The sequence below is a fragment of the Taeniopygia guttata genome, chromosome 21 (genome assembly GCF_048771995.1).
Source record: "Taeniopygia guttata chromosome 21, bTaeGut7.mat, whole genome shotgun sequence".
Lineage (NCBI taxonomy): Eukaryota > Metazoa > Chordata > Aves > Passeriformes > Estrildidae > Taeniopygia > Taeniopygia guttata.
The window spans coordinates 5,646,268-5,669,107 of record NC_133046.1 but is presented as its reverse complement, the minus strand read 5'-3'; the positions used below and the strand labels follow the sequence as shown (position 1 = coordinate 5,669,107).

Below are 22,840 nucleotides of genomic sequence, written 5' to 3'. Positions count from 1 at the left end.
ATTCCAGGGAGACAGGTAAAGGGCTTTCCTTCTCACCTGTGAAGGGGTCATGCTCCGGGAGGGCAGCCCGATGGGCGAGGCGCCCGGGAACTGCGGATGCCCAAGCTGTGCCGTGTGGTAATTCCTCATGTCGCCGTACACAGAGCGGTAATCGTGGAAGGAGCTCCCAGCAGCGGGATGCATGATCTGCACCCCGTGTGGGACCACCACGGGCTGCGTCAGGGGCAGCCCGGGCAGCTGGCTGCCCGAGGGCACGCTGAGCAGCCGCGGCTCGCTGTGGGGAGAGTGGGCCATCTTGCCCTCCGAGGATTTGGGAGTCTCTTTCCCGGGCTGCGGGGTCTTACTGACCGGGGGAGTTTTGACGGCCCCTTCGGGCGTGCGGGATTGTCGCGTTTCCGAGTGGTGCTCGCCCACGGCGGCCATGTGCGGGTGCATGATCATCCTGACGTCCCGCGGGACGTTGTACTGCTCCAGCCGCAGGCTGCCGGGGTGCATGCGGTAGTCGGGCTGCATCACCAGCACGTCCGACTGCACCGGCGCTGGCCCGCGGCACACCGCGGTGTGGTGGAAGTGCAGCTCCTCCTCGGGGGGATGCTGGGAGGACAGCGGGGGCATGACGATGTCTCGGATGGGTGCTGGCTGGGGCGTGCTGGATCGCTGGGGTTTCATCTCCATCTGGGGTTGCAGAGCAGCTCGGGGGGAGTGGAGCGCTTCCGTGCGGATGCTGTAGGGAATGCCGGAGAGAGGAGGGGTGTTCATCCTCACCTCACCTTGGGAGAGATGGCCCAGGGACACAGTCTGTGTGACGCTGTGGGGAGGCATGATAACAGATTGCTCGGGATGCATGCTGGATATGTACTGAGGAACGGGAATTCCCGGCGCCAGCATGACTGGGGTGCTGCTGGACAAAGCCGGGGACGAGGTACTGCCGGGATGACAGGCCCGGGGGAACGGCGACGGCGAGTGCCCGCTGGTACGCGGCGAGTGCGGCTCCTGCTTGGTGACCCCCAGGTGGGAGATGGCCCGGTCGGTCGGGGTGCTGGGGCCCGAGCTCACGTGGTTTGCTTCCGAGTGCATCTTCCCAGAGAGGGAAGGGTGGTGAGGACTAACCCCAGGACTTAGGTTGGAGGGTTGCAGAGTCTTTGTCTCCACTTTCAGAGAAGCTGGGTCAGACAGTTTTTTGTTCACGACCATCTGGTTATGGACCAGCACAGGTGGAGTGTTCACGGTCTGCGTCAGGACCTTGCCGGGCTGCGATGCCGGGGTCTGGACAGCGAGGTGGGACGAGTCGGGCTTGTCCAGCGCGGTGCGCTCCTGTTTGACGGAGGAGATGACGGGCGAGGTGTTGTAGGGCTGCGTTCCCAGTACCAACGAAGAATGGGTGGAAACAGTCCCGTAGCCCGTCGAGGTCTGGGAGCCTTTTGGTGCCGGCTGGGATGGTGTGATAGGCTCCTGCTTAATCTGAGACTTGGATACAGACTGCTGGAACTCAATGTCCACAGCACTGGCTGGGGGAATCTGGCTGATCTTGGCACTGATTCGCTGAGGGCCTTCTGTCTTCTGCCCTGAGTAACTCAGGAGCACCACACCCTCTGAGGTGTTTACCCTCAGCCCTGGACTGGACCCAGTCTCCACAGGTCTCTCCTCGATAATAGACATCGATCCTGGATGAAATCTGCTGTTATCATTTGTACTTGTCCTCTGTTTAAATTTTGGCGAGGGAGCATTGACAAGGCAGGTCTGGGTTTGGGGAGCTTGTTTCACCAAAGTGATCCTCGGAGCCTCCTCCAGATCCACGCTGTGGGGCATCCTGCTGATGACAGAAGTGGCTTTGGGAGCAATCACAGTGTTGACCTTTTCCTTCTCACTAAACACTGGTGCTTCGGCCACCGGTGGGTCCAGGGCGTTGGTGACAGGAACAGCCGGCTTCTCCTCGGAAATCGGCTTGATGGCCTCCACGGCAGGGTGGAGAGGTGCCTCCTCCAGGCACGGCGCGCTCACCGGCTCCGTGTGTGTCGTTGTCACGTGTGTGGAGGTTATGCTCGTCGCTGAGACGTATTTGGGCTCCATGAGTATCTTCCTCAAAGTGCTGGAGTTTGTGTCGATATCCGACGCCTTTGTGTCTGGTGGGAGAGCGGGTGGGGGTGTGGAACGGGCACGGGGCTCCTCGTGCCTGACCATCCACTCCGGCACTTTGGCAGCGCCGGAGTGAAGGGGGACGATGGCAGTGGGCACTGGGGTGGGCAGCTTGGCCGCCGCCGCAGGGACAGCAGAAAGGGCTGAGTTTGGGGCACTCGGTGGCGTGATGGCAGCGTTCTCCAGGGGTGACCGGATCTTGAATCCAGTCTGACTCCCCTCGTCGAGGGGGACTGGTGGGGCACCCAGGTCCAGAGGAGCCGGAGCAGGCACCTTTGGAGAGGTGCTGCTTTCAGGGACAGCCTCATGTGCAGCCATAACGTCAGCAGCCACAGCCTTGGTGACATCAGAAGCACTTGGCTCCATGGATGCTGTGGGTTTGATTTGCTTTTCCTCCTTTGAGGCCTCTTCAGGTTTTGTCTTTACTTCATTGGCAGGGGGTGATTTGCTCTGCACCCTCTCCGGCTCAAAGGCGTTGACTTCGGTAGCGTCGCCCTTCCTGCTTGTGCTCTTCTTGCGTCTCTGCCGCGTGGGTTTCTGACGGCTCTTTTCTTTACGAGCAACTTCAGCCTCCTGCAAGGTCTCGGCCTCCTGTGCAGAGTTGGAAGATTCACTGAAGCTGACTTCGGACTCCTTGCTCTCAGTCTCCAATGCTGACGGGACAGAGCCAGGCACCGGCTGCACCACAGGCTCAACGGCAGCCTCAGTTTCTAGGATATTGTTCACTGCCTGATCTGTCTCAGGCTCCATCTCCTCCCGAGGGGACTGCAACACCAAGGGCTCTGTGGGGATTTCAGCCTCAGATTCAGCAGGATATGTCGGCGGTGCAGGGAAGCTTTCAGTCTCCCCAGAAATGTCATTGATGATGGAGCCGATGGCTGCTGCCAGCTCCGTTTCACTGGCCTGGTGTGCGGGTTTATCTGCCTCCTCCTCCTGACGGACTTCAGCCACATCTGTTGTTGGCTCTTTGTAGGCAGCAATTGTCGGAGGAGTTTCAGTGAGTTTTGCAATGTTCTCCACTGCCTGCTCGAGCTCAATCTGCTTTGCTAACTGGGCAGCCTCAGGCGACTGCTTGGGCTCCCGTGTCACCTCCTTTTCTATTTCTGGGAATGAATCTTCTACCTCATTCTTAGAGAAGTGGGGTGGCAGGATGTCCTCTTTTGGAGGGCTCTTCATCTTGGGTGGTGACACTGCCGCTGGCTCTGCCTCCTCTTCGGTGGGCCGCAAGGCACCCTTGACTTCATCAACGTTGAGGCGTATTTCTACATTTTTGAGACACACGGATGCCTTATCAACAACGGTTTTGGTATTTTTATACCTTCCCCTTTTGGATTTCGTAACCTTCTCTGGCACTGGCTTCTTCTCAGTGATCTCAACTGTGGGGATTTCTAGCTGATTTTTCTCCACATCCAGTTCCTTCCGATCACGTTTCTGCTCACTTGCTGCTGGTTCTTTCTCAGTGGCTTTTGCTTTATTGCTGTTGTCACTGATGCTCGATTCCTGACCGCTTCTTTCAGCAGCATCTTCGCATTCAGCTGTGGTATCAGCTTTCGGTTCGTTCTTCCCTTTCTTCCCCTGTTGGCTGGCAGCAGCAGACATGTGAGTGTGCGTGAGCTTCTGGGATCTAGGAGACCTCCAACCCTCTGCAGGTTTAGGAGCTTCCACAGTATCTTTAGTTTCAGCCTCCTCCACCTCTTGTTGTACCGGTTCAGCCTTTATTGGAGAGATGTCCTCCTCTGGTTTACGTCGGGTTTTGGGAGGTCTTCCCCTCCTCGGGGTTGTGGGAACAGTTGTCACCGTTTCCTGTGGTTCCTTTTCCACTCTCTTCCTGGTGGACCTAGTGACCTCCATGGAGTCCTTCACCGGAGATGGGCCTTCGTTGTCCCCTGTGGTAGCATAGACTGACCTCACGTTTCTGCGCCTGGTCCGGCTTATCGACAAGCTTGGTTCCATATTTTCCGGCTCTGCAGCAGAACTTGGGGATTTAGCAGCATTCCTTGAAACCTTTTCTGCTTCCACTTTCAATTCAGAAAGCTTCTGGGTCTCCCCGCGAGGAGAGCTTGACCTTTTCAGTTTCTCACGGTCAATTCTTTCGCTCTTCCTCGTGACAGGCTTCTCTGTGACATTAGCTGCAGCCGACTGCACGGGAGTCTTGGACCGTTTACTTTTGTAGGGCTTTTTATCTTTTACAACAACCGGAGGTTCCACTTCCATATCATTGTCGGAAACAGGTGGCAGGACCTCAGCAGCTGCCTCCACCTTTTGACTCACACCAGCATCGCTGTTGGCAGAGGGTAGAGGATTTTCCTCTTTAGGTTCTGCAGCCTCATCTGACTTCAGAACTAGCTTAGGTGGAGGTGGAAGCAGCTGGGCAGCCTCAGGTTCTGGATCTACGTTGATGTCTGCATCGGAAAACGAGGCCCCAGGAGTGGGAGGTTTGGTATCCAAGTACGAAGGATGCTCTGTTGCCACAGCATCTTCCTCCGGTGCCAGGGTTGTAGCAACAATTTCTTTACTCGCTTCTACAACTGGCGGAGGTTCCGTTTGCTCAGGAGGTTCCATTTTGACAGGAGCAGCAAGGTCAGGAAAAGGTTTTTGTTCCTCTGCTGCAGCAGCAGGTTCAGAAGGTTTCTCTTCTTTGACAGAAGCTGGTTCCGCCAGGACCTTTTCACTCACTATTTTCTCGGGAGCGATGGGAGCTGGTTCCTGTGGGAGGACGGTGACTGAAGAAGGACCAACAACTGAGGAAGGTTTATGTTCTATTTCTTTACTATCAGGAACCATTTCTGGTGTTTTCGGCCGGTTTTCTTTATCTTCCTGTTTCTCCACTTCTTTTGGCTTCTGATCTTTCTCCTTTTCTTTCTGCTGCATTCGTGTCAGCTCAACAAACCTACTGTGGAAGAGAACCACCGGCTCTTGCACCAAATCAGCAGTACTGTTTGTCCCATCAGAGGAGGACTGTCTCCCATACAGCCTTCCAGAGATGAAGTCCAGATCATCATCCTTCCTCTCTAAATGCTGCAGGCGTTTGGAGTCCTGTTCAAAGATTGAACTGTGCAAAAACCGAGAAGCAAACAGTTCCTGCCGCTCTTGTTCCTCCTCTTTATGATCTTCTTTCTTATCATCCAGTTTTCCACCTTCAGAATCGGTTCTGATTTTTTTCTTTTTCATATACCAGGATGGAATAGGTCTTGGAGCAGAGTCAACCTTCTCTTTGTCTTTATTGTTTCTGAAACTAGCAAATCTTGAATCCCAGTCTAGAAAGGACCAGTTTTCCTCTCTGGAGGAAGACAGGGATTTAGCCCTTTCAAGCAAGGCCTTCGTGTCAGGTGTGATTGTCTTGTCCAATGCAAAAGAGTAGAATTTGTTTCTTTCTAAGGAACTGGACTGGAGCCTTTCCTCTCTTTCACGGAACTTCTCTTCTCTGTCCCTTAATAAAAAAGACAACCTGGAACCCTCTAGCAAGGCTTTTGGGGAATGGGGTTTGTTTTCGCCATCGTCATCTGAATCCGAAGGCACCTCCCCAGGTTCCAGGTCTCGGACAGACCGCTTCCGTATACTGTCTCTTTTCACAATGCTGCTTGGAAAGCTGATATCGACTCTCCCAGGCTCTTGTTTCACTTGGGTTTCCCACCTACTTGAGTCTTCCTCAGAACTCAGCACAGAGAGTTTTATTTTAGCCATTTCTGCCATCTGCTCCCTTCTGCTGGAATCATAAGGATTGAATTTCAGTGAGTCCTCCCTCACAGTCATGTTGGAGTATGAAAGACCCTTTTCTTCTATTTTAGGTGACTCTTTGGTTTCCTTCAATGGCATTAACCTTGGAGAATCGAGAGTGTCGTCATCCTCATGGAATGGGAAGTGCCTGATGCTTGGGGAACAGGACATCCTTTCCGAGTCCTCACTCACTTGACGAGAACTTCTGTAGTTCCTTTCTCTCTTAGTGCTGATTTCAAAGTCAAACTGGTCAGTCTTTTTCCTTTTACTTGGTGGAGAGTCATCGGTGACGTCTTGTGGAGGCTTTCCCACCTCATGAACCAGACTCCGCTTTTCATACTCATCCACATCTTTCTTTGGACTGCCAAACTTCTCTGACTTCGCTATCTCCATTTCCAGCTGCTGTTTCAACCTGCGACTTTGTTCCATCTGCTTTCGGTAGCTCTGTGTGTGGTCGATGTCGATGCTGATTTTCTCCTCTGTGTCAGCTGACTGAGGTTTCTCTTGGCCAAGTTTATGGTCTGGTGTTTCTTCAGGAAGGCTGGTGTAGTTCTTCCTTGTGTCCTCTCTCTCCGTTCCCTGCTCATCCAGCAGCTGTACCTGTTTATGCTGGGGTTTTCCTGGGTTCAGTTTTTTAGGAGGGAGTTCCTGAACTTCCACAGGTTCCTCAGGTGCCTCCATGAGCCTCGCCTGCAGATCCAGGGTGGGACGCATGCCAATCCCACCAACATTAAGAGTGTCCTGGATTTCGTTGGGACTAGTAACAGGAATAAGTCTTTCCAGTTTGAGTTTTTTAGATTCCCTTTTAAGCATCTCTTTCCTCAGGGGTTTTCTCTCCAGTTCTCCTTCCCTTAACACTGGTGCTTCTCTAGATGATGCCGTTGCATCAAGCTGCTTTTTCAAAACCATGCGTGCATCCTCCTCATCTTGACTGCTCCGTTTTACATCCAGTTTTTGCCTGTCAGGTTTTGGATTCGCATCGGCAAAACGCCTTTTACGAGCCTCCAGCTTGTCTAAATCCACTGCGTTGGCCCCCTCAGAAGTTTGCTCTGTCTTCAAGTGCTTTTTGGGTTTCATTTTGCCCTCCTTGTCCACCACTTCAATGTGACTGGCAAGGGCTTTCTCCTTCTGTACCTTGGTTCTGACAGGTTCTAGTTTAGACTGCTCAGATTTGGCTTGCTCAGCCTGGGATGTCTGGGTTTTCTGTTCAAGCAGTGGGGATTTCAGAGTGTCATTATCCAGCTTTGCCCTCAGTTTCTCCAGTGCAGGTTGATCAATCACCTTCCCTTCCTTTTCCTTCACACGGGTCAGCACAACGCAGGGCATCAGTTCCAGGCGGTTCTTTGCTGTCCCTTCTTTGTCACCCCTCTCTTTGCTTTGTTTACTGTTGCCCTTCAGTTTTTCTGGGCTGGGCTCTCTCTCATTCTCCTGATCAGTTTCCGAGGACTGAGAGCTGGGCGAATGGATTTTTGCTTTTCGTTTCTGCTTATCTGTTTTCTCCTTTTCTATTTTTTCCAGCTTTTCCTTCCTCACCAAGCGCTTCTCCTTGTCCACCCTCTCCTGCTCAAAAACACGCTCTTTCTCCACTTTCTCGTTTTTTGTGTATCGTTCCACACGGGCTTTGTCCAGCTTGTCGTATCGTGGAGGAGACAGCGAGCTGCAGCTGCCACTGCGATCTGAGGACCTGCTGTAAATCCTCCTCTCCGAGTCGCTCTGCAGCCGTTCCGACTGTGAGGGGGACGCGCCGGGGCTCTGCGGGCGCCGGGAGTGCGTCGGGCTCTGGCTCCTCTCGATCGGTCTCCGCTCGTGGTCTCTGTCCCGATCGGATTCGAACCGTTCCCTCTCCCTCTCCCTCTCCCGTTGCCTGTAGCTGTACTCCCTGATGTCCTGCTCGTACAGATCTCCCCGGTAATCCCGGTACTCGCGAGGGTCGTCGTAGTATCGTGGGTCGTAGTAGTCTCCTTGGTAGGGATCCCACTCAGCATAGAATTCCCTGCCCCGAGCTGGGTACTCCCGCCGAGGATCTTCGGGATACGTCCCTGGGGTCCGAACGGTCTCGTAGTAAGTGCGGTCAGGGGCGTATTCGTAGGATCCTCTTCGCTCGTCTCTGCTAAACATAAGAATAAACAGATTGTAGCTCTCCTTCTCAACCAGTGTACTCTGTTACCGTAGTTTTTTCTTATGTAAAGAAACCATTTTCTGATCTTTTTTCCTACGTGCATCAAGGCAGCTGCACACAGAGGTTTGGCAAGGAATCTGTGTGCCATGGACTAAATACTTTTGTTAACTTATCAAATACCAAATGTACTTCATGGATAATGTAATAACAGCTCTTCCAAGTATTGTTTCACCACCCTCACTCCTTTGTTTTTGTCAACTTCAAACCTTGCATGAAATGAAGGAAAAACCAACACTGCACCTGTGCACCCACACAAGGCTGGCAGGGTGAAGACACCTCCTTATCCAGAACCTGAGACCTTCATTTGACTCTGAAAACATGAGTCAAATCAAAGTTCAGGCATGGAGTCTCTCCATTACTAAGCAGCAAAGTGATGGTAAGAATTCTTTAGAAACCCTAAGCCCTGCAAGTGATCTTTTAATTTCCAAATTAGCTCTTTCACTGCATCTGACTTGCTGGCGTTGCCTGTTTACAGTAAAACCAAGTCAACAAACATCAGGCTGTTTATAAGATCAGGTGAATTCATTCAGCAGAGCAAGTCAAGCAATTAATGTTGTTATTTCAATACCTCCAAGCAGTAAGCAATTTGTAAGACTGAACATGGCAGGGAGGTAGAATAAAGCTGGAGTTCCAATTCCTCACCATTACAGAGTGTTTTGCACACTCTGTGCTAAGGTGGGGTTGGGCTCTGCTCACAGGGAACTGAGGCAGGACAAGAAGAAATGGCCTCAAGCTGTGCCAGGGGAGGCTCGGGGGGGACATCAGGAATTTCTGCATGGGGAGGGTGCTCTGCTGTCCAGGGAGGTCCAAAGTCCCCATCCCTGGAGGTGTCCAAGGAAGGCCTGGATCTGGCACTCAGTGCTCTGGGCAGAGGACAAGGAGGGGAGGGGACTGAGGTTGGACTCGAAGACCTTGAAGGTCTTTTCCAACCTAAAAGACACTGGGATTCCTCATAGGTTTATCTGGCTTCACAGTCTACGTTTTATGTTAAAAGCTGGCAACTTGTAACTTGCACCTTTTAAGAAAAGTAAAAAATTGAAAAACGGACAAAACACAGAAGACAAAAACCTCATCTTGGCAAGTGAAATGGGATGCTGTGAAAAGCAGCTGTGAAGTTAAAAATATTTATCAGGGATTTTGTTTTTTAGTGTTTTTTTCCCCCTGGGTCCTATTTAGACTGGCTCCAACTACAACCATGAGAGAAGGTGGTTTGTGCAGATCTCAGCAACTCTGCAAGGAGGAGCTTGGAGGGACACCAGAAGCTGCAGAATTACAGGAGTCACTGCAGAGCTCGCTCCACTGCTCCATGATCATTATCCCTATGGATCTCCTAATGACTGTTTGTGCAGAGTGACAGAGAAGGAAAAACCAGAATAACGTGTGCCCAAACACCAGAAATTATGGTCCTGCTCAGGATTATTCCATGGCAAAGACAAGCCCACCTGAGTCCTCTGTGCTAAAAAACATCTAAAAATGCTCTTCTCTTGCCTGCATCCAGCCCAGTTCTGAGGAAATGCTTATTGCTGGCACATCACAGCATCTGGCAAGGCCCGGGGAAGGCACACTTGTATTTCCATTGATCACTGATTTGCAAACCCTGCTTGCTTTTAAATTTGCACTGTATCAGACCAATCTATTTTGCTGTAGAAAACTGTTGGGTATATCCAGCTCTCAGGTACACCCAGCATCATGCTGTGCTGACTCCTGGCCAGGCAGAGCCCTAACTCTGGAGGGCCAGGCTCTGGAGGGAATAAAACACGGGTGTTTTTTCAGTCAGTGAAGGTAAAAAAGCCCAAAATGTGGATTGTTTCTGTGCCAGGTCTTCAGGGATAAACAAGTGACTGTGCAGCATGTGGTGCCAGCTGCTGGCAATGGGCAGACACACAGGACACAGCTTTATTCAAAATAAAATGCATCCTTACTCAAAATGTATTATTTTATCAAATTACAAAAAAAAAAAAACTGTTGGAAAGAGGGAGGTGGAGGATCAGATTTTACTTGCTGCTCAAGGGCTGAGCAGCAGTTTATCAGACTTTATGTACACCCACCAACACACACATTTCTCTGTTACAGATAAGCTGCTCTTTGCATTCCTAAGATGTGATGAATGACTCCCAACTGTGTCCTGGTGACCCACCAGAGAAACAGGATACTTAAATATGGATCACACAGACAACTGAAACCTCCACCTCAGCAGGAATTCCACTAACTGGCTATGCCTCGGATGTGTGAGAGCCTGCCTGCTCTGATCTGCACAGCTTAAGTTTGCTCACCTAAATTTAATTTTAAAAATAGTGAAAAGGTTAAAAAAAATTTAAATTCAGAGGTGTTTTTAATGAAATTTAAAAAATAAGGATAAAGTTGAGAGGAAAAAACTTTTTTAAGAATTATGGCCTGAAAAAAGTTTGATTGTATGACGAGGAGGACAATGATTGTAAAAGGACTGTGTAAGGTGATGCTGGAGAACAAAAAATGGAATAAAAATATTGATACATGCCTTCTTTCTGCCAGCATTTCATAGAAGTCTCTGATATCTTGACCCGTTTTCTCCATGGAATGATAAAATGCCAACTGACTCTCCCGATTTGCAAAGTCCACCTGAAAAAGAAGAGGAAGTCACATTCAGTCACAGAAACATCTCACTCTGCTAACATTTCCCTATCTGCTGAAGGTGGGAGCAGAACTGAAAATACGGGTAAAATTTAACAAAAAACCGTCAAACACTTCCCAATTCTGGCCCTGCACATCCCCCAGGAATAAAGATATTTCTCAGTTGAGCTGTGTAACTACCTCCTTACTGTGTTGTTGTAGCTGCCATCCCAGAGGCTTCTGTTGGGCAAAGCAGCAGGAAAAATACACATTATTATCGTAGTATTGATGTTTTTAATGCCAGGACAGTTCCAAAGTCCCTTTTATCTCAGGGCTTTGCTACAGAGGGCCAGGATTACGAATCCATTCTGGACTCCACAGTGTTTGCCTGGGGTTATAGAGCAGGGAAAGAACCAAGCCTCCTGAACTGCAGCTCCGTGTTCCAGCTGCTCCAAGAATTGGTGTTTGCTAGTACTTAGAAACGAATGGCATAGTGAAAAAAAAATTAAGGATTAGAACAGATTTCATTATGTGTATGCCACACAATGGAATATTTTTAACATTCTAGTTCCTCTTATTTTTTACATCAGCCCAGTCCCGTGTGCAACCACAGCAATGGAGCACAGTCCCACACTGGGGTGTTGCTTATTCCAAAGTCATTAAGCAACAAGACCCACACAAATTGTGAAACTTTTAAGGGACCACACGCTTTCCTGCACTGGGAGGTGACTGATATCCAACACCACATTCAGAAACTACAGAATATCCAACTCCCAGCCCTGGGTGAGGTGGGAAGCTGCTGAGACAATGCCTGACATCACTGCCCACTCTTTAGGAGAGGAGAGAGGAGGAGGAGGAGGAAGATAATTCAAAGGGTTGGCTGACACCTCATGTCCCCAGTTAGTGGGACTGATGGGACAATCAGAACAGGTATCACCACATTCACCCAAATCCAAGATATCCCTGTAAATGTTGCGCCAGGAAGAAAAGTACTTTCTGTGTGTTTTTTAAAGTAGTGTTTTCAATTATTGTTCAAAATCTGTTGCAAGGAAGGACAAGATGACCTTTAAGGCTTTTCCAACCCAAACCATTCCATGATTCCATGACTGCATGTTGAGGTTACTGTACCCCAGAGCCTGGATATCAGCACGGGGCAGCTGGATGCAGCCATGTGTTTTCCTAGAGGAACTCACACCTTCAGATTTCCCTTTTTTAACACAAAAACAGACAAAAGTTTGCCTTGGATTGGGGTAAACGAGGCAGTGACACGGACACCAACACTCAGGAGCTCAGAGAGACAAGTTCAGCGAAACAAACAGCAGAATACTGAAAAAGGCTTTTTAAGTAACAGTTCAGGATTCCCTGACATCTTGATAAGCCGAGCATAAAGATATAATTTAAGCCTTTGATATGTGGGACATGTGTGTCTCGCCAAGTATTCCTTGAGCCTGGCAGTCTGCACTGCCAGCATTTAAGGGGGAAGGCCTAAACAGAATTTGTTTCTCTTTTTTTGCCTGTTTTGCTTTGGTTTGGAGGTCATTCTGCACACCTTAATTTTATTCCCACCGATTTTCCTCCCCTTGGTCTCTTTTACAGCTGCTTGTGCATATTCAATCTCATTGTAGAGAACCAGGGCCATGCCTTTTAAGCGGTCAAACACCACCTGTAAAAAACAAAAAAACAAAACAAAAACCAAATAAGAGCCTCATCCACAGGACTTAATGTCAGTCCCAACAAAATCCTAAATCATGAGGATACCAGGAAGGAAATAATTTTTAGCAAGGTGAATTTCCAGGCTTTTCTGATGAGGCATATTGGAATGAAGAGACAATAAAAGGACACGGGACTGCTTTGAATTGTGGATATTGTGGCTTGAGGTATATTATGCCTTTATTTTGTTTTTCTGTATTTTACTTTGAATATTTTTTCTTTGTTGACTGAGTTATGTATAATTTCTTTGTTGAGGGTTTTTTTATTGTTGTTGTTGTTTTTTCTTTTTTTTTTTTTTTAATTTCCAATGCGTTTTATGGGGGGAAAAAAGGTAAAGGAAACATTTAATCCCAAAGTGGAACTAGCTTTTGTTATCAGACTGCAGTACCACTCACCAGTTGTTCAACACCCAATTTCCAAATACTGCCTTCCTTTAGCAGCATAAATGTATTATTCAAGCAACAACAGCTACAATAAAGAACGACAAAGCTGCAACACAAACCCACAAAAATCCTTTGGGGAGGCCAGACCCTGATCCTGCAAAGATTTACACACATTGCTTAATTTTAAGCACATCCATGTCCAATAAAAATACGCAGGACAACTCCCACACTAAAGTTTAAGCACGTGATAAATCACTTGCATGGGAGAGGCTCCCGCTGAGTGACAGGGGTGTGTTGCACCATTGTTGACTTTCTCTCTTCCATGTACTTTTGATTGTCCTGATTGCTTTTAAAAAGTCTTTTTTTTTTCTTGGTCTGATGAAAAAAAACATAGTTATGTCTAATGATGCAATTAGCAAGTATGAGTAATTACATAATTAGATCGCTGCTCTTCCAACTAACATTTAAGAAGTTTTGCTGGGGAGAGACTGTACTGCACAAGAGCAACAAATGGTTTCCAATACTCAACATCTCGGCTCACTTGAAATAACTTCTGGTTTCTGTCTATGTTGACAGAGCCCTGTCAGCCAAATTCCACCCCAGGGAGAGTTTTTTCTACCTGAGCTATAAAGCCCTGGACAGTGGGGTTGAAAGGACAGGATGGGAAGAAAGGAAGACAGTAACGACTTGGAAGCACATGCCAAAGCCTCCCACCTACCTTCACCACAGGCCCGTATCGGCAGAAATGTCGGGTCAGATACTGATCCGTAACGTTTGTGGAAAGCCCATCTAACCACACGCAGTTTGTAGGCATGCTCTTCCCAAAACCCAGCTGGACACAAAAGGGCAAAACTTCCATCAGTACAGTGCACAAGGGTTAAACTCACTGAACAGAGCCTGCCTGATGAAAGACTTATTTGGAGAAAGCTGTTGTTTGTATGGATTTTCTAAAATTAGCATCTGGTGCAGGTGCGAGACAAAAATCAAAGAGCAATTAATGAAAATAATTCTGCTTGTTTAAACAAATACAGTGTTTGACAACATTGGGTTCTTCTACAGTTTGAATGTCTGAGAAGTGACAGGTTGACAGCTCTGGGGCCTGACAGGCCTCGTTTGCCATGGGGAATGGGACAGATTCCCAGCACAGCCTTGCCAGACGTGGCCCTTCCAGGCCAGGGAACGTCAGTCTCTGAGTGCTCAATCCCAGGATTGTGTGTGCACAGAGCCAGCAAAAATGCTGATTAATCCCAATCAGGTGGTGGTTGAAATCATCATACTCTGATATGATCTTGCATTAAAAACCATCTTACTTCCACAAACTACCTCGCTGTGAAACACCCCACGATGAGGCCGTGGAGACACAAGAAGGATACAGTCCAGGGGAGGATTTCTTTACCTTGAGCCTGTTATTTCCAAGATATTCCCCATCCATCTTCTTAATGGCTTTGCAGACGCTGGCGATGTCGCAGTACTGCAGGAACGCGTACTGAGGGACACCGTTCACCTTCTTAATGTCGATGTCCTGGGGACAAGCACAAAACACAACAACCCACAGTCAGCGGTCAATCCCATCTAAGAGGACTTGGCTTTTTTCAGGGACACATGGCACAGCAAGCTCTTTAATTAATATTTTCTTCAGAGGGAGGATTTAAACAATAGTAGACAGTTAGAACTTCACTGTTCTGCTGCATCTCAAAACCAAATCCTTACTGAGCAGGGAAAGCTCTTTATCCCGCAGATTTAAAATGCAAGCCCGCAGAACTAAGCCTGACCTGATCAACAAACACCAGCTTTAGGCTGTTAATACTATATCAAGAAGAGACAATTCAGGATCAAAGAAATACAGATTAATTTTCGCTCACAAAGGCTCAAGAGAAAACAACCTGCTCCAATCCTCATCTCTGAGCCAAGCCGGGCTTCTTTTCCAAATAAATCATGATCCATCCTGTTCCTAGAAACACAAAGTGATGCTGGACTCATCTCTTGAACCAGACTGACTCATGGCAAAGGCAAAAAAGATTCTCAACTTCAGTTGCTGTTGCTCTTTAAAACCAAGCCACCATGGGCCCATTCACAAGTACAGCCAGAGGCCCACAGAGCCAAATAAAGGCTGATTTTAATAGATTTAAAAAAGCCCAGCAAGCCAGGAACTGACATTTGGTTAACAAACAAGCTCAGCACTAGCACTGGAAATGTACCCAAACCTCTGAACAAACTCATGATACTATGATTCATTCCAAGCTGAAAATAGGAGGTGGAGGGTTTGGCTTTATTTGTTGTAATAGCAGGAGCTGCCTTTGTGAGCCACACATGGATCTAAGCACAAATGTTCCAACATCCAGGACAGGCTAATTTAATGGTTAATAAATTTAGGGACAAGGCAGCAGTTTGACACACTCCACCCAAGAGCTCTTTATCTGGGAAAACAGAAGTAAACAGGGAGATTTACACAACTATTAGACTCCTACAGCCCTAGCCTAATGATTTAAGTGGAATATTAATAGAAGACTACACTTCCAAGTGTTTGAAGTAGCACAACTGCAACCATGGCAAATTATACTTGACCACTCACCCTGGGCAAGCAACTCCTTGTGACAGGCAAATAAAGTATCATTATCGTGCTCATTACCCCTCAGAAAGGTTATAAAGCTGGTCCCTTCTGCACCTGAGCTTGCAAGTTTTCCTGGAAACAGCGAGGCAGCACTGCCTCCCAATTCTGAGCCATTAATAATGCTGACAGGGAGCACCACAGCACACAAAAGCCAATTTACACTAGCACTGATAAGCATCTTTATCAGGAGAGCTCTGCTGCTCTAACACTGGAAAAGGGTTCAAGCCACAGACATGGCACGAATTCATAAATCAGCCTTGGTGTCAAGGATACAGCAGAGTCTGCACACACAAGGGCTGACAGACATCATGAAACGGGGATTTTGTATTTGTTCACATTGCACATGGAAGCAACCTCCTCTTCTTTTGGGGAGTAGCAGGGATGGGGTTCCTGGAATGTGTGACTGATTCCTCAGCAGTGATAAAGACATGTCACAGCAGAGTGAAGGAGGCACAGCAGATTCACAAGCACCCACAGCTGACAGGGAGAACACAAACCATCTGAAGCCCAGACTCAACAGCAATCACAGAATGAATCCCAGAATGGTTTGGGTTGGAAGGGTCCTTACAGCTCATCCAGTTCTGCCCCCTGCCATGGGCAGGGACACCTTCCACTGTCCCAGGCTGCTCCAAGCACTGTCTAACCTGGCCTTGGACACCTCCAGGAATGAGGCAGCCACAGCTTCCCTGGGCAACCTGTAAGGGTCTCCCCACCCTCCTGGGGAAAAATTCCTTCCCAATATCCCACCTAACTCTGCCCTCCTTCAGCTTAAGGCTGTCCTTTCACTCCATGTCTGTGTGAAAATTAAATAGGATAGTTGTATGACTTTCGTGGAAAATTTCCCTTAAATATAACATTGATGTGAATCGAGAGAAAGTCATGAGCAGAGGAGAGGAGGCTGCTCTACCTCATCTGGATACTCCCCCTCAGCTGAAAACCCAAATCCCTCATGTGCCATCACTGATCCATCTGCTCCAGTCCCTTTTGCCTGGGCAAGGGGCTGCTTCCACACACAATGACCAAGCCCCTTGTTCCAGGAATCAACAGGAAACTCAGATTCACAAAGCTGTAGGAGTCAACACGAGAACATCACCTGGCATATTCATATCCCAAACATCCAGTCAGCTTGGAGCTACCAGGAGAGAATTACCAGGAGAAAACAGCAGGAGAGACATTTGTTGTGAACACCCCAGGACAGTTTTTCCTGCTAAGCTACCCCTCAACATTCATATGCTGAACTCTGAATACAAAGAAAAGCTTTCATGTATATTCCAGCAAGATGAGTGACTCAGATTATTACAGAAAGACTGAATTATCTGTCGTTGACAGATTTAACACCACTTACAGCATTTTAAAGGTCTGTACAGAAAGGGGGGCAGTGCCACCCCACACAGGACACCATTCACATACCACTATTCCCCCAAAGCGCTGGAAGATGTTGCGAAGGTCATGGTAGGTGGTTGTTTTCTCCAGGTTGCCAATGAACAGAGTTCTCGTTGCCTTTGGGTGAAACTCATCTATCCTTTCATCCAAAGGACGAAATTCATTCTCGCTTTCGGTTTCTAGGATAAAAGAGAGCAGGAAATTTGTAACAACTGGAGATTTGGTGCATGTTGGTTTATTCAGGTCTCCTTCTTGATCTGAACCAGAGTAACTTGGTTTTGAGAAAAACACCCAGTACTGCACCCATGACTTGTTATTTATGTGGGATTGGGAATTTTTATATTCCGCAGAGGAATCTGAGCATCCTCAGGTGAAAGGGAGCTGCAACTGCTTCTCTGGAAATTTACTCTTACCAAGTATCAATGCTTGAGTGCATGAATTCCAATAAGGCTTCCCTGTGCTTGGGGAAGAGCACGTGGCAGGAGTTTGTTTTCAGGAATCAATTTTTAAAGAAGCCATTGAAGTGCAGTCTGAGAACTTCACCACGTGCTCAGGGCTGCAGCTCTCACTGGTCGGTCACGTGGGCTGTGCTGCCACAGCCTCAAAACGCAGCACTCGTTGGCTGTTTTAATTAAAAAGAGACGAAAGGAGGCTGGGAGGACTCAGTGCTGTGCTCACACCACCCACTGGCAGCTGCTCCACCGAGACGTGGCAGATGAGATCGTTCCTTCCAGCAGATCCCACTGTTTGGGAGGATGGCAGGCTTCCTTCTCTCTCGCTGTTTGATGCAAGAGCATCCACTCTTTTTGCTCTGGAGTTTATCGTGACATTTTTCCCAGTTTCTTTCAATGTTTCCTATTTCTATTCTGCCTCTTTACAACAGCTCCTGAACACGCCCAGAACAGTCCTGTTGGGAGAAGGGCATGGACCTTACCTGGTCCTATCCAGGCTGTGACTTCAATCTGCATGCCAAAGAAGAGCTTTCCTTTGGAGGCATTCAGTGCTTTCTCCTGGTCCTCCTGCTGCCGGAAGAACACGAGCCCGTACCGCTCCTCGGACGCGCCGTGGATCTGCACCGACGTCACCTTCCCGTACTTCTTGAATTCGTGGAAAAGTCCATCTTTAAGGCTTGTATCTAAACCAACAAATAAACATTAATGCTGCAGAAACATCACTTCTATCAGCTCAGCAGCACCATAAAAGACATGAAGAACTCTGACAGTCTTTCTGAAATGTGACTTCATCCCATTTAACTCTGTGCTCACATGAGTGCCCTTTTTAATTTGGGTGTTAATTTTACCAATGTCCAAAGTTTCTTAATGCTCTTTCTCTTTTATACCCAAGAAACTACACACGAGGTTTTACATGGCTAAAGCTGGCGGTGGATGGTTTCTGCTTCTGAGACACCCAGTTCCAGGCGAAGAGGAAATAACAGGGATACTCGATTAAAAATCCCACAGGAATACTGTGCACAGCTGGGATGAGGTGTCTGGAGCGGAGGCTGGAGTCACACAGCATGCAGTTCAGTCAATTCAGAAATGTAACTAGGCAGATCCATCAGATTTTGCAGAATCTGACTCAGCCCCACACAGTCTGTCTGAGATTCGTGGAATATTGACCTCAGCATCGTGTACTTTCAAGGAATATGACAGGCATTAAATCTATAGGAAGATACCAACACGTGAGGTTCTCTGCTCACAAGATTAACAGATATTATTTTAGGTCAGCCAGTGCTTCTGCATCCATGAATTCTGTTAAAACTGTTTCACAACTGATGCCATGCTGGTTTTTCCTGTGGGATCTCTTCTGTGCTCAGCACAGGGAACAGGGAGTAATCATGGGCACCCCTCAGCACTGGGTTATTTCCCATGCAATATGCATTGCCTTTACAAATATGCTCAGGGGTGTTTTAAAGCACTCAAACTGCAACAGAAAACCCTCAACTTTGTAGATTAAAAAATAAATTGAAGCAGGGTGAGATAAAACAATCAAAGTTTTAAGTTAAAAATGGAGATGTGTCAGTTTTTTCCCTGGGAAAGCCTATATTACTGTTAGAAGCACCATTTCCAGGAGCTGGAAATGCCCAGTACTTGGAGCTGGGACCAGCAGGGTTTCTCACAGATGGTCACTAATTAAGCAATTTTCCCACTGTCACAGAAGAACTGAGGCAGAAGCAGGGAGAGAATCCCATCCTCAGAGGCAGCACACGGCTGCCGTGTGTCAAAGACTCAGTACAGGTTATCCCACCAGTCCCACCCCCTTTTTCTCCTGTTGCCCTTTCTTGAGTGAATTTACCTGTTGAGCGCACTGGAAGATTTTGCACCTTGATCCCAAAACTCTTCCTGGGCTCATCCTTCTCCAGCGACGGGAGCAGCTGGGACGCGGGCGCGGGCACGGCCGTGGATTGCACCGAGCGCGCCGGGGACTCGTCGCTCGAGCTGCTGCTGGAGTCACTGCTGGGAATGCCATGGAGAGAAGGACAGGTGAGTGCATGGGGCAAAGTCACTCACAAAATGGTTATCTTATTAAAAAAGAAAAATTCCAGTGTTTCTGCTCGCCCACAGGCCTTCCTCCCTTTTGTGCCCGATTCTGTTTCTGTGCTGCCGCCCGCTATTCACATGGAATTAAGCGTCTTCCTACCAATGTTCCCCTCCAAAGCCCCCAGAGGAGACAGGCAGGGAAGTGGAATGTGGGTAAAATGTCAGCGAGATCCTGTTACCCACCCTGACAATGGTGGAGATTTAATTAAGTGTAATGCAATGTTGGACCAGCTCAGGAACTGTGTAGGAAGAGTAGAGAAATACAGGGAGGATACACAGGTCTGACAATGCCTCAAAACCCCTCCCAGCACTCTCATGTACAGGAAAGTAATACTATTTTGCTCTCAGGCATCTTCCCTGAAAAGATCTGTATTCCAAAGAGATCATGCATGAAAATTATGGCAAGCATTTTGGTCAACTGCTTGGGAATAACCTGGATAGCTGGGGATGTCCGTGTCCCTGTCCCAGCCCACAGCCCAGGGTGGAACAAGATGATCTTTAAGATCCCATCCAGCTCATACCATGCTAGGATTCTCTATGAACCAGCAAATACTATTTCCAGGCTCAGCCTCAACCTCCAACTTCAGATAGGAAGAATTCAGACCCAATAATGACTTTTATAAACAATAATTACAGCGGAAGAGGTTTTGCATATTAGATCACAGAGGGAGTCAATCTAATCCACAGACTCAGGATCATTTGATGCTTTGAGGAGAGGCAGAAATACAGAGAATATAATGTTATTAAAGCTTGCCCAGTGGGGACACGTCATCCTGCTTCAGTGGCTCATTTCTTCCCCGAGGCACGAGGGCTCAGAACAGCGCTAAAAATAATTTTGTCTGACATAACCCCGGAGACTCTCATTCTCCATTACACGAGCAGCCTTCGAAAAAATTCTGCTGGAATTTTAACTCAGAGGCTGGAGGGGGGGAGATGTGCCACGTACTAAAATAACCCTGTCAGTCTGAAATCTGCTGCTTGATTGAATTTTTATATTCCTCTCCACATCGTATTAGAAAAACGATGTGCAAGTTTATCTTTTTCTTATCTTAAATATTTCATATCCTTCTTACAAACCTTCTTGCCATTAAACCACTTAACTTTTCCATTTCTTTTCTCAGGGAAACCATTTCAGGCTTCTAGTAATTTTCAAGATTTGATTTTGTGAGCTCTTCCACTGCTTTTTTGTGGGTGTATTTCTTCAAACGTTCAAAAAACCTGGTTTTCTTTCTGAACATCTTGCTGTATATAACGAGCACCATGGCACATTCCCAAAAGCCCTTGGGCTCTGTCCCCATTATATTTGGAGGCGCAGAAGGGAAGACAATCTCTGTCCCAAAATACTTGCAAACAATCCAGAAGGATATAAAAACAGGCCAGACCAAAATAAAACACAACAAAAAGGGTCAAAAATACAGAAGTAATAATAAACTCTGCTGCTGGTCTCACCCTCTCATTACAACCCTCCCAATCCCATCCAGCCACTTCACACGTTGGTGCTTTTCCCACACATTCTCCTCCTACTCCTCTGGCCCTGGAGGAGGAAGTTCAGCATCACTCTGGGAGAGGAGTGAAAATAAAGCCATGCCAGGAGCAGAGTGAAAAACTGAGCCCTTCCCCCTGCCCTGCACCACCCTGCCTCTCACTTCATGGATAATAAATAACATTTCCCTTCCCAGCTACAGTCCCTTGTGCTTCCCAGCAACGAATCTCCCACCATCAAGATGTCCCTTCACAGCCTCATTTTTCTGCTAGATTGGTAAACTGCCTTTATTTCTGTCTCACCTGTGCACCCTCCTTTTGTGCCCTCTTCATTAATGAACTATTTAACCACTGAGAGTGAAGCATTTCTTCCTCATCTTTACTCCATTCCCTCTGCCTTTCCACTAAATCACCAAACTACAGCATTTTGGGAAAAAAACAAACCCAACCCCACACAAATAGTCTCTCAGTGTTCTCCAGGGGTAACATCAGCCATCGCCTGCTACTGGGAAATAAATTGGCAAAGAATAGAGAAACTTCTTTGAACACACAAATACAGGGCAGGGAATGTGGGTGGGGAGAAACTGAAAATAATTCCCAAGCTGACAGCAGCTCCACATGGTTCAGCAGCCCCTGGGGAAGGCTAAAGCAGGACTTTAGGGATGCAGAACCCTCTACCCTGTGCACATTTCTACTTTTCCTTCTCCACATCTTGATGCTCCCAAAGCCTTTAGAATTCCAGTGTGTTGGGATCGTATCTCTGGAGCAAGAGGCAGTGCTGAATTGATTTGAGCAGTGCTTTAGAACGGAGACAGGCTATTTTCACAGTTTGGGGTTTTTTTTGTGAGGATGTTAAAAATATGGAACATACTGTTGAAATCACAGCATTCCACTAGAGAAAAAATATTATCTCAGGATAACACCGTTAGATAGCCAAGCGATGACACAGAAGTGCAACAGGGTGATAAATTCTACAAAGGAGCCTGAATTCTGTGCAGCTTTGGGAAACAAGGATCATAGTGGTAACTTCCACTTTCCCAGGGAGTTTTAAGGATATGTGTCCCTTAGCAAAGCAAGACTTTCTGAGACATTCCAGGGAAAAAAAAAAAGTCATTATTTCCTGACTATTTTTAGACAAGAAAATAAAATGATTGCAAGAACAATCCCCCCTTTCTTTAGGGAAATCCCCATCACTTTTCCAACTGAATCAACATGGATATAATAATTCAAAAGTAAGTTAAAGGTTTGATGTTCTGTGAATGGGAGAATGATGGAAGAGTTAATTATAGCTGCTGTGTCACCCAGTTATAGCTCACAGCACAATCAAAATAAAGCATCTGACAGAGAATTATGTGGAGTCTTGAGCAGCAAAATACAACTCTTTTTAGCTTTAAAAATATACAGATCTGAAGCCTGAAAGCTGCTCAAGGACAAGTTCCCAGAATATTAAAATGAGAATATGGCTTTGCTTTTCCCTGTGAGTAATTTTGAAAACAACCACCCATTGCCAACACAGAAAATAAGTTATTAAAAATTCTTCTGGCAAAAGTGGATTCATAAAGCTTTTAGAATGAGCTACGGAAATTTTAACACGGGAACATAACAGGATAAAACAACAGCTCTGATAATCTCCTTCTTAAAAGTATTCCAAGTATCAATAGGTTTTGGGGCACAAAAATAGCTTTATAACTTCATTTTGGGCTTCCGCTAGCAGCATTAAACCCGGGGTGATTTTTTCCAGAAGCAGAGCGTGCTCTGGCACTCAGCCTTTTCCCAACACGGGAGAACCTGCTCTTCCACATCGCTGTGAAGTCAGCAGAGCAGAATGCCAGCATGCCGAGGAACTAATCTCCTGAGCTGTCACAACACACGCGCGGCGCCGGGAGGGAGCTGGGAACCAGCGCTCCTCCGGAACGTGGGATCACTGGGGAACACTTTGACTCCTTAACCAGCATTTCAGATGCTCTTTTGTCCAGCCCAGATACTTCTAAAATCACTTTCACTCTACGGCATCACAGCATTGAAGAAAAATTATTTTTGTGTTTTACTGTCAGCAAAATCAGATGGGAAAACGAAGCAGTAAGAGAGATTGTTCTTAATTAAACAAGGG

The 22,840-nt window shown here is 47.4% G+C and overlaps 1 protein-coding gene across 5 annotated transcripts in view; it reads right to left on the bottom strand.

The window, feature by feature from the left end:
- SPEN (spen family transcriptional repressor) overlaps positions 1-22,840 on the bottom strand; it is a 66,271-nt gene that overhangs the window by 4,872 nt on the left and 38,559 nt on the right. Inside the window, exons 4-11 of one of the 5 annotated variants that reach the window (XM_030289436.4) lie at positions 19,004-19,164; positions 17,643-17,843; positions 16,736-16,887; positions 14,111-14,236; positions 13,433-13,546; positions 12,171-12,284; positions 10,530-10,630; positions 37-7,960 (exon numbers count right to left, since the gene is read on the bottom strand). In XM_030289436.4, the coding sequence (XP_030145296.4) occupies positions 37-7,960; positions 10,530-10,630; positions 12,171-12,284; positions 13,433-13,546; positions 14,111-14,236; positions 16,736-16,887; positions 17,643-17,843; positions 19,004-19,164 (8,893 nt within the window). The other 4 variants (XM_030289435.4, XM_030289438.4, XM_030289437.4 and 1 more) reach the window with 4 other exon arrangements.